At 37.6% G+C, this 15,444-nt stretch overlaps 1 protein-coding gene across 1 annotated transcript in view; it reads left to right on the top strand.

Annotated features, from left to right (window-relative positions):
* Window positions 1–15,444, top strand: part of LOC104616807 (collagen alpha-1(XXIV) chain-like) — a gene marked incomplete at its 3' end in the record, with an annotated part of 100,016 nt that overhangs the window by 58,397 nt on the left and 26,175 nt on the right. The window contains exons 22-24 of the mRNA XM_010281947.1: window positions 5,719–5,772; window positions 10,058–10,111; window positions 11,322–11,366. Of these exons, the coding sequence (XP_010280249.1) occupies window positions 5,719–5,772; window positions 10,058–10,111; window positions 11,322–11,366 (153 nt within the window). The remainder of the gene's footprint in view (window positions 1–5,718; window positions 5,773–10,057; window positions 10,112–11,321; window positions 11,367–15,444) is intronic.

Genomic DNA, 15,444 nt, shown 5'->3' with positions numbered 1-15,444 from the left:
TTCATGTGACCTTCCTGTGTTTTATATTCAGAGTGATTATGATATTTCAGTTTGTGCCTCTTAGGTCCTAGTCTGTTTCCACAGACCTTCATAGGTACTTGGCATAGAATTTGTTTATCTTGGCGATTTTCCTTTTTCAGGCAGAGCTGTCATGAGACTTCACTAGAAAAGAAGGGACATGCAAATAAACAAAACTTGATTTGCGTTGGTTTACCAGGACATTATCTAGCTCCTAACATTCCGAGTTTGTCTAGAGTAAGGCAAGCTAATATTCAAATGTTTTTAATTTGGTTTTAAACACCTGCGCTGCTTTGGCTCTTGGGTTTTGGTGTTGATCTTAGAAGAAACAGTAGTCTTGCAAAGAAATTTGAAATTTCTGCCTTACTTTTTCAGTCTGGCCTTAGTCTAGATGTGGTCTGCGTGGGCACACCATTGTTAGCAGCATAGAAGCAACATACATTGAGATAATCCTTGTGCAAGGTAACAGAAGTTCCTCTTATACAAGGGTTATTTCACTGACTATTAGTTACTAGTCTCTTTTCTAAGGCTTAAGGTTAGGAATACTTGACTTTCAAAATGCACAGAGTTATTCCTGATGATTTACATCTGTACCTAACCACACTGTCATATCATTAGAAGCATGCCTGAAAGAAGACCCAGTCCTCAGACCTTAGTCATTTAACTGTTATTGGAGGACTTGTAACACAAAAATGAGCCTGAATATTTTAAAATAAATACATAATCTGGTATTTCTGCCCTTTATGAAATGCCCACATTTGATGCTTGTTTTCACCATAAGTCAGAATAAAATTTTAAAATATAGATAGCTTTGCTTAGTGTTATTAGATGTATTGGGAAGTTCCACAAAAGTAGCTGTTGATGTTGAATGACTGGCTTGATTTTTGAGTCTTTTTCAAAGTAATTGGTCAGGTGGCTGAGGTCTCCTTGGGCCGTGATTGTCCAACAGATCACCTCTTCCATGGTGCATCTTGCGGGTTGCCTACTGGAAGTCTTCAGGGCAGACAGGGAGACTGTTAAGAGTTCAACAGCTTGTGTAGCTCTAACTAAACTGCGCCAAGATCTCTCTGGAAATACTGTCTGATCCTTACAGTGGGTGTGCACTGAAGGTCTTACCAAAGCTTTTAATTTTTCACACTGGAGACTTACAGAATGCTTTGAGACTTGGTCCTTAATATGTTGATTGGTGGCCAGTGCTGCTGTGCTGGTCAGTCAGGTGAATCACCAGCCACCTTCTTGGCCATCAAGCAGCCAAGCAGGTTTATGAAGGACATGTTTTGAAGGGCTGGTGTAGGGCCTTGCTCATGCTATAAAGTAGATAACACTAGGTACTACTTTCTGTAAAATACAATTATTCTAATGTGTGTTGCCTATAATAATTAGATGCACTAGATGGCTTTAAAGGATGATGCATCACATTTGGAGAGCTGGTGACTTTAGGTCTTTCACAAGAAAATCAGTCTGCCATGTGCAATTAGACAAAAGCACAAAGCAACATCAGCATCATTTCACTGACATCTTAGCAACAGTAAATTGCAAAGCTTTCCTGTATTGCATCCTGTAATCCATGATTGCCCTTTTTTCTGTTCTCTGAGAACTTGCAATTGTACAGTTGTAATTTATACTGTTAGATTCCTTCCTCCACACTTTCCAAAATCAGAATTGAAGGTTTGTAGGAAAAAATTAAAGTTTTGTCTCTGCCCTTCAAAAATGCTGGCATTAAACTTTGGATAGATTGGCACACACAGTTGAGAGCTCATTTCAAATCTTTTTTTTTTCTTACTACTTTCCTGTTTGTACTTGGCACATTATTGACACTGTCATGCAGTTGTATAAATGTCAAAGAGAAAAGTCCTGTAACTGTGTGAATACTGACATCTCTAAAATTGTGCAGAGAAAAAAATATATTTTTATTTTTATTGAATTGTATCTCTGTATAGGGTGTCCTTTCAGAAGAATAATAAACACTTCTTATTTGAAAATACAAAATCACAGCTTATTTTCTCAGTTTAGAGAGATTGTAGTTTTATGCAGAAATCTTCCTTTTGTAATTTGATAATAATTAGTAATAAAGCTCTATTAAGGTTTCTTGTTGTACTTGTAGCTGTATCCAGTCAGTATTGCCTCTCAAAATTCATGCTAAATTCTCATTCATATGAAACACAGCATGTGATTGAATGAAATAATATTGGAGCAAGGAAACTTGGCAACTGAAGGGACCGTTACAGTCCCTGGAGAGGTTTTTGCTCTGTGGTGCCCTTGTACCAGCGCTCGTGTCCCAGTGCCATCGAGGGCTGCTGGGGAGCTAGAGGGTCTGAGGGTCGGTGACCCATTTGCAATGCTGGCAAATGTCCTGTGGAAACAGCTTGGAGTGAGTGGGATTCTGCAAATGTAAGACATTTCCAAGTGTAATTTCCAAACATTTCTGATATTCTGCTCCTGTGTTAGTAGCCACACAGGAAAACAAGCAAAAGGAAGGCAACAGCCTTGGCAGATTGCTCATCTCTGAGGCACTGACTTCAGTACAAAAAGACATACCCTGGCATAATAGCAGTCTGATCATCCCTGCATTTTTGTTAATTAAAAATCATATAGAAAAATGAAAGCAATATATATGTAAATTTATGTTTAAATGTAGTCAGTACAGGAAGCAACACTTTCCCAGCAAAGTTAAAGCACATTTGTGTTGTGATGGCTCATGCTTCGGGTTTTTCTGACACCACCTCTAGTGTGATTCAGTTGAATGAAGTCTAAAGTGCTTTGCTGGCAAAAGGCCACATCTGCAGCAAGATTTTGAAAATAATTTGTAACCTGCCAGCTGCCAGGCTTCTGGCTAATGGGAAGATCAGAATCTACACTTCACATTTCCTTAGTAGAAGTCATAATATTGAATGATGCTTTGTTCCGAACAGTCTCTGCTGAAAATTATGTTGCATCTGGAAACTATACATTGATCTTCTGGCCTTTCACTTATAGAAGAATAATGAATTTTTAATCTGTAGTAGCTTCGCTGGGAGCTGGCTACTGGATAACTCTTGGCAAATTCAGATATAGGTAGAAATGTATATCACTTCACTACTCAGAATCTGAATGGCAAACACCGTTGCTGAAGCGTTTTAAGAACTCCTTTCCAGTTCATTTGTTTTCTGGAATTGTTTTACGTGGCTATCTGTGTCCTGGATTATTAGTTATCTCACAGATTATTAATGTGAGAACATCTTGAAAATAGTATTCTAATACTGCCATAGCATCTGCATTTTCTCTGTGGTAGTGCTCGAGAGGAAAAGACTAAATTCAGCTTTACAACAAAGTCAAAAATGGTGAAGACTTTAAACTTTCAACTGCATTGCTATAGTGTTGATGCTTCAGGCCAGTAGCCCTCTCGCATCCTCAGACTTTGCCTGGCCTGGAAAGGTTTCCAAATGTCATGATTGTTCTAACTGTGATAGTGCTTGTCAACACTTACTTCTTGTAGTTCTTACCGAATTCCAATTCTTCCTAAATTGGCCGGGGGGCGGGAATCACTCCTTGGAGATGGGCTATTGATCACCGGGTAGTGAGCAATTGCTGCATTGTGCTTGCTTTTGTATATTCCTTTATTATTATTATTATTACTGCTACTACTATTTATTATTTCCTCTTTCTTTCATGTCCTGTTAAATGGTTTCTATCTCGACCCATGAGGCTTTTCTCCAATTCTCTCCCCATCCCTCCTCGGAGTGGGAGGCGAGCTAGCGGCTGCATGGTGCTTAGTTGCCACCAGACCAACCCCTCAGTAACTATTGAATGTCTGTAAATAAGCAAATTTAAAATTAGAAAGGATGAGTTAGCAACTTCGAAAAGAATTGACTAACTCTTCAGTGTATTTAATTATATGTGTGGTCAGGATTTTTAAAAATACCTCTTATGAACTGTACAGAAATCTAGGCTGATAAGAGTACTTCAGGCATCAGACTGGGTGCCTTGGTCACATGTGACTAATATGCTATGTGCCACCTAGAGGCATCTTGGAGTTGTTGCACAGCTCTACTAGTAGTTACTGCTTTGTGGCAAAAAGAAATTACCACCGTAATGTTTTGTGAAATGCTGTGTGTTAGGGTTGTTCTACTTATTCTGAAAACTAAGATCAGTTCTTTTTTACTCTTTAGTGGTTTCTGTTAGTGCTCATTAGCATTCAAGTGCTAAACCGTTTTTTTAAAGAAATCATAATTCTGTTTCATATTTTGTTTTATACATTTATTTTTTATTTAATATATAAACACACCTAAAAAGTTTGCATCCCATCTAAATCTCTACTAATAAGTCTCTCTGCATCCTGTTAAGAACAGGTTATAGAAAGCAGACAGGAGAAAGCCCTACAAGTAAGAACAGTGATGCCATAAATACTTTTTAAATTTTATTATAGCATGGCAGTTGAGGGTGAAATAATATTTTCTTGTAAACCTCTTGCTTTAGTATGATTTCTCTTTACCTCTCTGGTAAGGTTTTTTATGATTAATCTCAGCTAATTTGGAATAATCATTAGAAATGGTTATTAGCTGTATTTGAAACTCGGCTGTTGTGGAAGAATAAAGTATGGTTAATTATTGTCCACCTAGTGAGGTAATTTTTTTTAATACCTTTTTTCTGCTTAGAGAACCTAAAAAGTGGCTCTTGAAGCTTTAATGATGACATGTATTAGCCTGCATTAGTATGGAAGGGTGCCAGAGAGAGTTTCATGCTGGAAGTTCTTTGAGATGTTCTTTAAGTTGTTCAGAATGTGTATGATGCTTTCATTTCCATTATTGAAAAAGTATGCATGCAAAGAGTGATACGTGTAATTTTTAATTGGCAATGATTTTCTCTTAAGGAAGAAGGAAACTTGTTTTTACTTGTGTCAGGCAATGGATGTGCACAGATGTAGTAATAAATATTTTACTCAGAGGAAGAACTTTTCAGTAGCAGGATTTCTTTTTTCGGATAGGCAAGATGTAGGGACATTTTGAAGTTTATAAAAATAACAAAATCAAATACCATCTTGGTAGGTGACTGAGTGAGCCCTGTGCTAACTAAAGAGTCAATTGCCAATGCTTTACTTTATCCTACATTCACTTCCTTTGCACATTTATTTTTTCTTTACCAACAGCTGGACCTATACCACACACCATTTCACAAAGGCATATTCTGAATAATGCTACATGCTGGTGACCTTCAGTTACTGCCAACTAGACCTGGATTAGTACCTGCTGATTTGGAGGCAAAAGGCTTTCTACCCTTTTCTTAATCTTGCAGTGATCTCGTCCTTAAAGTGCGGCCAAGGATTAAAGAGCTTCAGCTGATCTCTAAGCTTTTTTTTAAAAATAGTTGAATTCATGAGTACAGGATCTGGTGCTGGCTGCTTTGTGGGGGTTTTTTTGTGCATCAAGACCAATCCAATAGTTTAATTTCAAATGTTGCTTAGTGGATAAAAAGTCTTATGCTAAGATAAATGAAACCCATACTGACATCTGCTAAATTGAGTTTAATGAAAGCTGCCTAATATATGTCACTTATCCAAGTCCTTTCAAGGAAACTTAATGGATTTTGACATTTTGGCAATGGTAGAACAAATTTATTTCTTGTTTCTGTGATTCAGGTTTGTTAAATGAATGAACAGAATCAAAACAAGTACACTGGAAACATTCCTATGCTGTAAATCATTTGTCTGTATAAATTCTTTAGGGTTTTCCAGGAGATATTGGTGTACCTGGATTAAATGGCCCTGAAGGTCCTAAGGTAAGACTATATGAAAACTTATTCATAATAACTATAAACAGTATAAATCTCTGAAGAAAAGCTCTGAGAGATGGACACTGGCATTATGAGAAGATAATATTACTCTCAAAATACAGATATTTCGCCTCAGATATTTATATGAGAAAGTTAATCTAATGTTTAATGCTGTCCACGCAGTTATGAGGGTAATTACTCTGTTAGATGGAAGCATGTAATGGCAAGTTAAGGCAAGGAAATCTGCAGAAAACACGACATAGCTAGAAAGTAGCATATATTTCACCTATATTTAAATAAAATGCATGCAGATCTCTATAGTCTCACCTGAGTAATACAAAATTTTTAAAACAAATTTTGAAAGAAATAGTAGCTAAAGATATGGAAAAACTGATAGAATTCACACACCAGATTAAATAATGGATAAAATTATATACATAATAATGGATAAAATTTATCTACAAAAAAATGACTGTCAGATTACTTTAGCTTCTGTTCTTTAGTAGTCTAATATTTTAGACCAAGCTTAGTCAATAATTGACATGATAGAGTTTTCAATGAAGCTTTGGATAAAAGCACATATGGGAAATTTTTGTTTAAAATGGAAAAGGTAGACACAAGTACAAAAAGTGCAGGTGGCTCAGAAATTAGCCCAGAGGAAGATGATTGAATAATATGGGACTATTCTTACATTGTTTTTTCACTGATAAATAGGCACAAGCATGCTGGAATGAAGTTTGTATATGAAACAAAGTTGAGCATCTTAGATAATCTTAAAACCTGTACTTTGTACTAATTCATCCCACTTCCATTACTTCAGACTGATGCATGCAGAGACTGAAACAATAAATCCTACTGTAAACTTAGAGCTTCGCACCTGTCAAGAAGGAAAGCTACTGCTAGATCTCTCTGAAATAAAAACGCAATAAGACAGTTAGAAATTAAGTGAAATACTAGAACACATGCAGCAATGCACAAAGCACAAGAAGACTTCATCTACATAGTACACACAGTTCTGGGCATTTGTATTCTAGGAGGACTCAATCAAGTGGGACTAGATGCAGAAAAGGATACTTGAATGACTGTATTCTGAGAGGCACTTTATTTATCCTACCAAAATGAAGGGCCTTTTTGAACTTTCTAAGTAAACCAGAGAGCTGAAATTGGTAAGGCAAAAGAACTGTGCAAGACCAATGATGTCACTGGTCCAAGGACAAAACATACAAGTTGTCCATGAATAAACAGAGGTGGAAATTACAAGATTTCCCATCAACAGAGTTGTGAAATTCTGTGGCAGATTACTCAAGAAAACATAAGACAGGGAGCAGCAAAAAGTTTAAAGAAACAGTCTTATTTGTACCTGGAAGATTGTAACAATCCTTCCATGCCAAAGTTAATCATCATCTGAAATAATCCAGTTGCCAAAGCCATAGCCAATCTCTTCAGCATCTCATATCTTTCAGCTGTGTGAAAGGCCTTGTCCCAAAATAACCCAGACATGGATTTACTAGGAAGGCTGAGAACTCATTATCTGATACAGCAAATTGAGGAGAAGTTAAAATACATTTCCAGAGACAGATGTGGATTTTTTCTTTAGTTCTGATTTATTGCTCTGCTAAATTGTGTGTATATATGTATGTATAATGTTAGCAGCCACATATGAATCAGTTTATCTGACCATTGCAGTGGCAGTTGCTTCTGTGTTTCTGAATTACCAGGGCACTTAAAAAGATGTTTTGATGCCCGACTGTGTCTAGGGGAAATGGGAGAAATACAAGAGTTCTTGAACTGCAGATCAGATTTAATCCTCCAAGCTGATACATGAATTATGTAACTGAGATCTAATCCCTGCTGTCCAGTTTCTTCACTGAGATCATATTATTCCACATTATATCCAGATACTTTATTATATATTACATATTACTGATCTATTGCCTTTTCACGGATTCCAGCAAAAAAGTACTAAAAGGTAGCCTACAAAGTTTAAGACTCTGTATTCCTTTGATACAGAAATTATATAGCTGAACAATATTCAGTGGTCCCCAGTACATTTGGTCTTAGGGGGGAAAAAACAGCCTGTCCTAATCAGGGAAAAATCATGGCTTACATTTGAGAAGGAAGATTACCCAACTGGAAAAATTCTTACCCTGCTCCTAGTACCACGGGAATAAGGGCTGCATAACACTGGAAATGTTTGGCTTTTGGGATTCCCAGCTGTCTTGTGTTGACTGCAGTTTTAAAAAATTTCTTCCAGCTTTTATTTTTAGAAAACTGTTCTCACTGTGCTGCTCTTTTCCTCATGTTTTTGTTTATGCTTCCTCAGAAGCAATACCCATTTTAAAAGCCAAGAAAGCAGGGTAAGCTTTCATTTTTTTTTGGTAGTTGGCATAGGAGAAATTCAGCCTCTGGCTGGAGATTTTAAGCTGTGAATGTGATCAGCCATCTCTAAATACCAGTAGAAGTTCTGGATTGTCAATTTTCCCTAAATTATTGCAGTAATCAGCAAATCTGACCTCTCTAAAATAATGTTCAAAGGATTCATTATGTAATTTGGTCTACAGCACATTACTCAGCTTGGAAACAGTATTTTAGAAAGTGTTTGATCTTGATCTACGACTTATTAAAAAAAAAAGCACACTTACATTTTAAAAAAGGAAATAAAAATGTTTTTAAGAAGTTCTGAAATAGTTTAGTTTCCTATGTTATTCTTGCAAGTATTTATGCTCTGTAACCAAGAAAAGTGAGAGGAAAAGATGGTCAGAATATGCTGACTACAACTGTAGTCTTTCCAGCAGTGTGTGTTGCACCATGGTAGTAGTCGAGAACTTCCTTCCCCTGCTCATTTATGTTTGTTTGGATAACACATTTAATAGAAGTGGCTATTAGGAGTTTCACCACTTCTGGAAGGGGTGGTCAACTGGGAAGTTATGTATGTGAAATACAGGATACCCCCATTTGCTGACTCCCCCAATTTTTTCCAGATACTTTAGCACATGTCTAATGACTACCTTCATTTTCTGTTTGTTGCCTGAAACCTCAAAGGGGAGATAGAAATTTAATTTAGTCTTAATATTAATTTTGCAGTCTGGGACTTTTTCCCACATCCATTTAAGTGCAGTGGAAGGGTGTGTACAGTAGCAGTGTTGCTAACATTTCCACTGTGCAATTACATCGTACTGAAAGCTTGTATCTCTTAACAAGCTTTGCTATTAGAATGAAACAACAGTTCTGTCAATGAAAAATTTTGGTGACTAACTACACGGGAACATTACTTAGGTAATTATTATTACTTATGTAGTGCTACTAAAAGCCCTCCTGTCACTTTTGTGACAGTACCTTGAGGTGGCCTGTTCTCTTTTCTGTTCCATTTTACTTTGTGTGCTAAGTAAACTGTTACTGGACCAATGCCTGCACCTTCTGTCTAGACTTCAGCTTCATTAGTAAGCAATTAATAAGGCTTACGCTTGGAACTTTCCCACCATTGCTTTCTTCGGAGGCTAATCGTATCTCTCCTAAATGGCAGTTTCTTTGTTCTTCTTGCTTTATCTGATATTGTTAAGCTTAACTTTCCCAGAACATTAATAATATGTTTACACAGATTATTTTTTTTGTCCTATGCCAGGTCAAGTGCTTATCCCAATTACCACCATTGTAATTGGGATGACCGAGATTTTCGACACGCTGCTAGCTGTGAAGTCATTTTAACAAAGTTTTGAAAATGTTGGTGTGAGCAGTCATGAAAACTCAGAGTTGGTAGAGGATAAGGTGTTTTATCTCTGGAAAGCTTATTATAATACTGACAGAAAAGTAAGAGCTGAAAATCACAAGGCATTTTGGACAAGCTGCAGTTTAAATTCACTTTGTAGTTCATTTTCATTGCAATGATGTCATCACATTTTAGGCTAAAGACTACCTACATAAAAGTTCTATAAGAGTTGCATGGGTTTTGCTTTAATCTTAATATGATGGTGTGTTTTATGTATTCAAAAAAGAGGAATTGTTCTTTTGTGAGCTCCAATATTTTCTTATTCCCTTTTCAAAAAGATAAAAGAAAAAAGCTTCAGAAAAATCTATGTAGTAGAAATTTGTAAGATACACGGTTTTCCAGCAGATACTAAAATTCTGCTGCATCTTCTCCTGGCTTCCTAAGGGAAATCCTAAGAACAATGGTAAGAAATGAGGTCTGCTTCCTCAGTTTTGCATTTTTGTTGAGATTTGTAAGAAGAGAGAAACTAGACCAACCTGGTTGTTCACTGATATAAGTTCTCACTGTGTTTGTTTGGATGTTTAGGGACTTCTGGGTGACCGAGGGCCTCCAGGGCCACAAGGACCCAAAGGAGTTGAGGTAAGATGGAAAAACTATCCAATCAAGAGATTATGTTTAAAAGAAAAAGTTGTGAGGAGTAAGAGGGTTAGACAACAGTGGTTAGGTGCTTATGGTGTTGTCAAGCAAAAATTCAAGTTCCTTTTGCATGTTGGCATGAGTTACAAAGAGGTTTCAGCAGCCTTACTGGGCTGTGCATCCTCTACAGGGTTTATTTCAGTTACTTTGGTGGAATCACAGGTAGTATGCGTCCAGAGTCGGATGTGGTTCTTTTAGTTGAACTGAGGAGATGGGGGTGGTGGTATGGAGATAGAAACCATATATCAATTTAATTACAGTATCCTAGATATACTTAAGTGAGCAGTTAGACCCCTATTAATTGAAAGGGAGGAAAGCAGCTTTTTGTCTTACAAATTTATTGAGTATTCTTATTTCATCATCATAAAAACAAAAACTCATGTCTCTTAGGCTAAAAGTAATTAATATTAGAAATAATTTAATCGGTGATTCTGGGGATATAACTCTAGACTTTTAAGTAGCTTAATGATGAGCTTCCATGGTAGGTACTGAGTGAGTAAAAGCTAACAGTGTCAAAATGATCTGTTTAGTTAAAGCCAGGAAGCTGCAGATAGGATTTCTTAACGCCTCTGTTTTCTATTGCTTGTAATTGAAAAGGTTGTATACCACATCCTCCAAAAGCTGAAGAAAATATTCTGTATTGAGGAGGATCAGTGAACCATAAAATGATCACAGCATGACATCCTGGCATGGCATTGATACAAATCCATGCTTTAATATAACTGTAACGAATGAATGCTGAAGAGTTAACCCTGCAGTTCCCCATCATGCATAATTATATCAGTGCACTGCACAACACAGGCACAGTGTCTCATTTCTTCTCTTACACACCTGACAAGCTTGACCCCAACCTCCTTCCATCCCTGAGAAAAGACAATGATAAATCCAGGAAAAATGGCTTGGCTAACTTAGTGGCTGTGCCATAGCAACATGGAGGAGAAAAGCAGGGATGTTCCTACTGCTTTTATAGTCATGAAGTGTCAAATGTTGCTAGAAGAGAGTAACTGCAGGGCAGACAGAGAGGTTGACCCATAATTCCTCTGTCTCTCCCCTCTTCAAGTTGTGAAAATATTGCTATAATGCTCGGTATACTGATAGTATAGCTTGATGCTGGACTTAGCATCAAGAATATTCAAGTCCTGATTTCTTTTAGGGAGAAGTAGGACCAGTTGGACCTGTTGGAGGAGTCGGCCCAAGAGTAAGTACAAGTAATGTTGTTAGGGCAGACTATTTTTCAGCAGAAGTACTGCTTTAAAAGGTAAATTTACTGTGAGAAGTGACTGTGTTAAAATGGCATCTCCTGCATAAATATGTTTCTTCCCTCAGCACATGCTCAAAGGAGAGCTGGGAGAGGACAAATGTAGGATTTGAAAGGAAATCACAGCCATGGTGCACAAAATAAAATTTTTGAAAAGGAAAGAGTCAGTAACAGACTGCTTATGGGATGCTCCTCTGAGATGGGTAAAACCATGATGCGCTTTCTAGGGACTGAACCAGCTGATATATCAAAATATTTAAATTGGGGAAGAACCCACCATGAGACTCATCTCACAAGGAGAAATATAAAGGACTGATGCTTTAAGAAATAATTTTCAAACTGATCTGGTAGACAGTTGTTGAAAACAGTAAAGCTGGAGTGTCACAATGCTGTTTGTGCTGACGTTTTTTAAAAGATAAAAGTTTAAAACTAACAACGAATTTTGTTAGTTATAAAGATGTACTAGTGTCTAAGAGTATTTTAGTGAACTTGAAGCTTACCTTTAGAAGAATTCTAAGCTAAAAATGAATACACTGTGGGAGTGTCGCTAAGTTTGTTGAAAGCAGTATGATCTTCTGCCTTTACTTGATTTGCTTGTGTGTGGTAATCACTGGCTTGGTCTTCATTTTGGATGACTTCCCATTTCTTGCATGAACTTGGGAAAGTCTTTCCCATTGTTTCCTGGTTCTAGAGTGGATATATTTCTATGTCATTTTTCCTGTTTATTAGCTAGTCAAAGCTGGGAATTTGCTTTCAGTTAGAAGTAATATTAAAATGCTTATTTGCCACATGGATTGGGTGTTAAAAGAAACAAAACCCAAAACCCCCCTTTTTTTTAGCTGAGGAAAACATGCAAAAAATTGAACAGAATTTCAAAGCACTTTGTGACTCCGTTCAATATTCAGTTTAATCTGCCTGAGATTCAGCCAAAAGCCTCATGGAAATTTTTATTTTGGCTGCATCATACTTTTTGAGTCTCCTCCTTGGACAGGTCTTCATGGCTGGACAGCATCTCCCATGTTGTGCTGTGGCAATTGGAAAAGAAGATGCTGCAGTGGGTGACTCATGGGCAATGAGACACCTACCTTCACATTCTCTGCATCACTGGGCATGCACAGGCCATTATCAGCTGGTGTCAAAGTGACCCAAGAGGAAAAAATTCTGTGTAACCTAGCAAACTGAATTATTTTTAATCTATTTTGGGTCAGTTTGACCTGAATTATTTTGGTTTTGATTTCTCTCAATGGGAAATGTGCACACCATTGGCTTGTCTTATGGCTTCCTGGTTTCTGTCTCAACAAGTTGTTCAGAGAAGAGTATGTGGATCTGAGGTGGGCCCCAGCATGTCTCCAGACATCTTTGAGTGGCTTGCTGGCTAGTATCCCCTCCTGAAATGAGACGTAGGGGAAATGGGAATTTTGCTTGGTGGGGAGCCTTGGCTGTTTTTTCCTTTTGTCTTGAGGCCCATCTGCTCTTGCCTGGATTCTACTGCTTCTGTTGGCTCCAGCTGTTTCACAGCTCCAGGCCAACTTATTAGCACTGCTGCTCTGAACTCTGTTCCCATCTCTGCTTGTCCTTGCTTCCTCACTCCCGTTTGGAGCATAGACTGTGTGATTACATTGGAGAGAGAGAAAGTCCCAATCATGAAGTTGTTAAATCTGTTACAGTTTAGCAGGACTGAGTCAGTAAGCTGCTGAACACATCTGTCTCTTTAAATTATGCTTGCTTGATTAAAATTTCACATTTGTTCTAATTATATAGGCTTTATTTCCATTTTCCTTGTAGGTTGATACATGGTAGACCTTTGATTATTTATTAAACTGTTCTAGTTTTCTCTTGGACAGTAACAGAGCATGTTTCTACTGCTTCTGGAATTCCTCATCTCTTCTACTGTGTAGTTTTCAGGTAAAAGTGTTCAGCCCTCAGTTCAGGTTTAGGCAAGCACCAAGCAGGCAGCCATAAGTTTTTGCCTCGTTTTTCTCCTCCCCACCAACTCCTGCACTTGTTTCTAACATTTGTTTTAAAAAACGTGCATGAAACTAAGAACCCCTGGGTCCCACCTGAACAATGCTGCTAGCAAAATACATCATCCTCTACTGGAACAGAAGATGAATATGAACCTGCACTCCAGTTACCAGGTCCCACCTTGGAAAAGAATTCCCAAATGTCTAGAAGAACTGGAGCCAAAACTAAGGATGCTTCCCTGCTTACTCAGGATATATCTTAGGTTCCACAGAGCTCAACCTGTTTGAATTTAGGAAGAGGTTTTTGAGCTGAATCTGATCACACCATTTGATTTTTTTTTTTTTATTCTTTCCTTTCCAAACCTTCCTACCCATTCTATTCCAAAGTCAAATACTTACATTCTCTTAAATTAATCCTTCTAAATTAAAAAAGCTGACTTTTTTTTTTTAGTATTTCTTTATTTGTCCTGTGAAATTACAGTAGATGCCGCATTAAAGATGTGACTGTGTTTATTCAGTTTCCTCTCAGTTAATTCTTTCTCAAAGGCTATCTAAATATTAACACTGTAACTGTCAGTGCAGCTCAGCTCAGTGCAGGCAATGGTGCATTTTATTATGTTCTTGTATCTTCACTGTTGGAGCAGAAAATGCCTCTAATGGGGGGAGGTTGTTTTAAACAGAGTGTAAAAAGGAATTGTTGTGAGTTGATTGCTTTTTGAGATCCCTGTACAAAACAAAAGCTGGTATATATATAGTCATAAGGTGAGCAGTTCCTCCTGAAGACAGAGGAAAGTGCTTTCAAAGCTGCCCCACTCCCACAGTGCAGTGTTTTCTGAAGGTGGTATATGTCTTGCTGTAGGCTGAAGGCATGTGAGGAGCTTGTGGAGGCATGGGAATAGAGTGATAGTGAGAGATATTCATATTAAAATACACACACCTGTATCAAGCCATTGTGAGGTAAAAGGAAGCACAGGTGGTTGCTACTTCCTAAAAGGAAAGGGCAGAACTTCCAGCTAATATTTTAGGAAACCAACATTTTCAGGGCAGAATAATCCCAAAGGAAGACTAATTCTCAGGGGTTTGCAAGCAGAAAGGCAGCCATCCCTAGTTTAATGTTCTATCAGTGGCTTTTCCTTGATGTGCAATTTACAGCTGTATTGCATTTCTGTTTAAAGCCAAATCTGTATGTTTCAAATTGCTTTACCAGTTAAATCCACTTGTTCCATTTTCTGATCAACTTGCTTCTGTTGTGTGTCCTTTGCAGCTAGTATGTGGCTGGGGTACTGCATCCAAGAAACCTTTACAAGTTGTAACTCCAATTCACTTCTGATAGGACTAAAATTATTAAGGTAGTTAATAGTGGCCACTAGTTTTCTTCCAATGAATTTTGTTTAAAACATTTTTATGTTACAGTCTTGCTCCAAGAAAGACCTTAAGGTTCTTTGCAGCAAAGCAGTTAAACAGCATGTAGTAGCCTGCAGAAGTCCATCACTTGTTTCTTGCTACGCCTTGTGGAAGAACATGGCTTGCTTTATCTGGATTTCTCAGAACTTCTCTTCACGATCTTTTCTCTCTGCATTCCTGGATGTGCCATGTTTTAATTCATTGGCAAAACCAAAAGTCTGTTCCTAAAACAGTGATATTAGTTGGAACTTGCAGGTCAGAATGAAATCACTCAGGCAGGTAGAGAGAGAATGGGAGAGATAAAAAGGATTAATATGAGAAGTCATGGAACCTACTAAGACAATATTATTTTAAGCCATATAGAGAATTTCTTAGATGCCCAGAAACTAACACACACGTTGTGCTCTGAAACACAGGTGCAGAGCAGCCAGAGCAAAAGAGCAAAATGGAAAAATCACATCTCTTTTTAAGAAACCTGTTTGTTATCTGTTGCTGTAGTTGTTCTTGTCTCAGGACAGCTGATGTGAAAAGGAAAGCTCTCATTACAGAGTCCGGTGATTGCAATTATTCAGTTTGCTGGAACAAGAGCTGATAATTTCCTTTTAGCAGAAATCTGCATCTTTTTGTTACTGAATCATTAAAATATTGAA

Source organism: Phaethon lepturus, unplaced genomic scaffold (assembly GCF_000687285.1).
Source record: "Phaethon lepturus isolate BGI_N335 unplaced genomic scaffold, ASM68728v1 scaffold18162, whole genome shotgun sequence".
Classification (NCBI taxonomy): domain Eukaryota; kingdom Metazoa; phylum Chordata; class Aves; order Phaethontiformes; family Phaethontidae; genus Phaethon; species Phaethon lepturus.
This window is presented reverse-complemented; position numbering and strand designations above follow the sequence as displayed.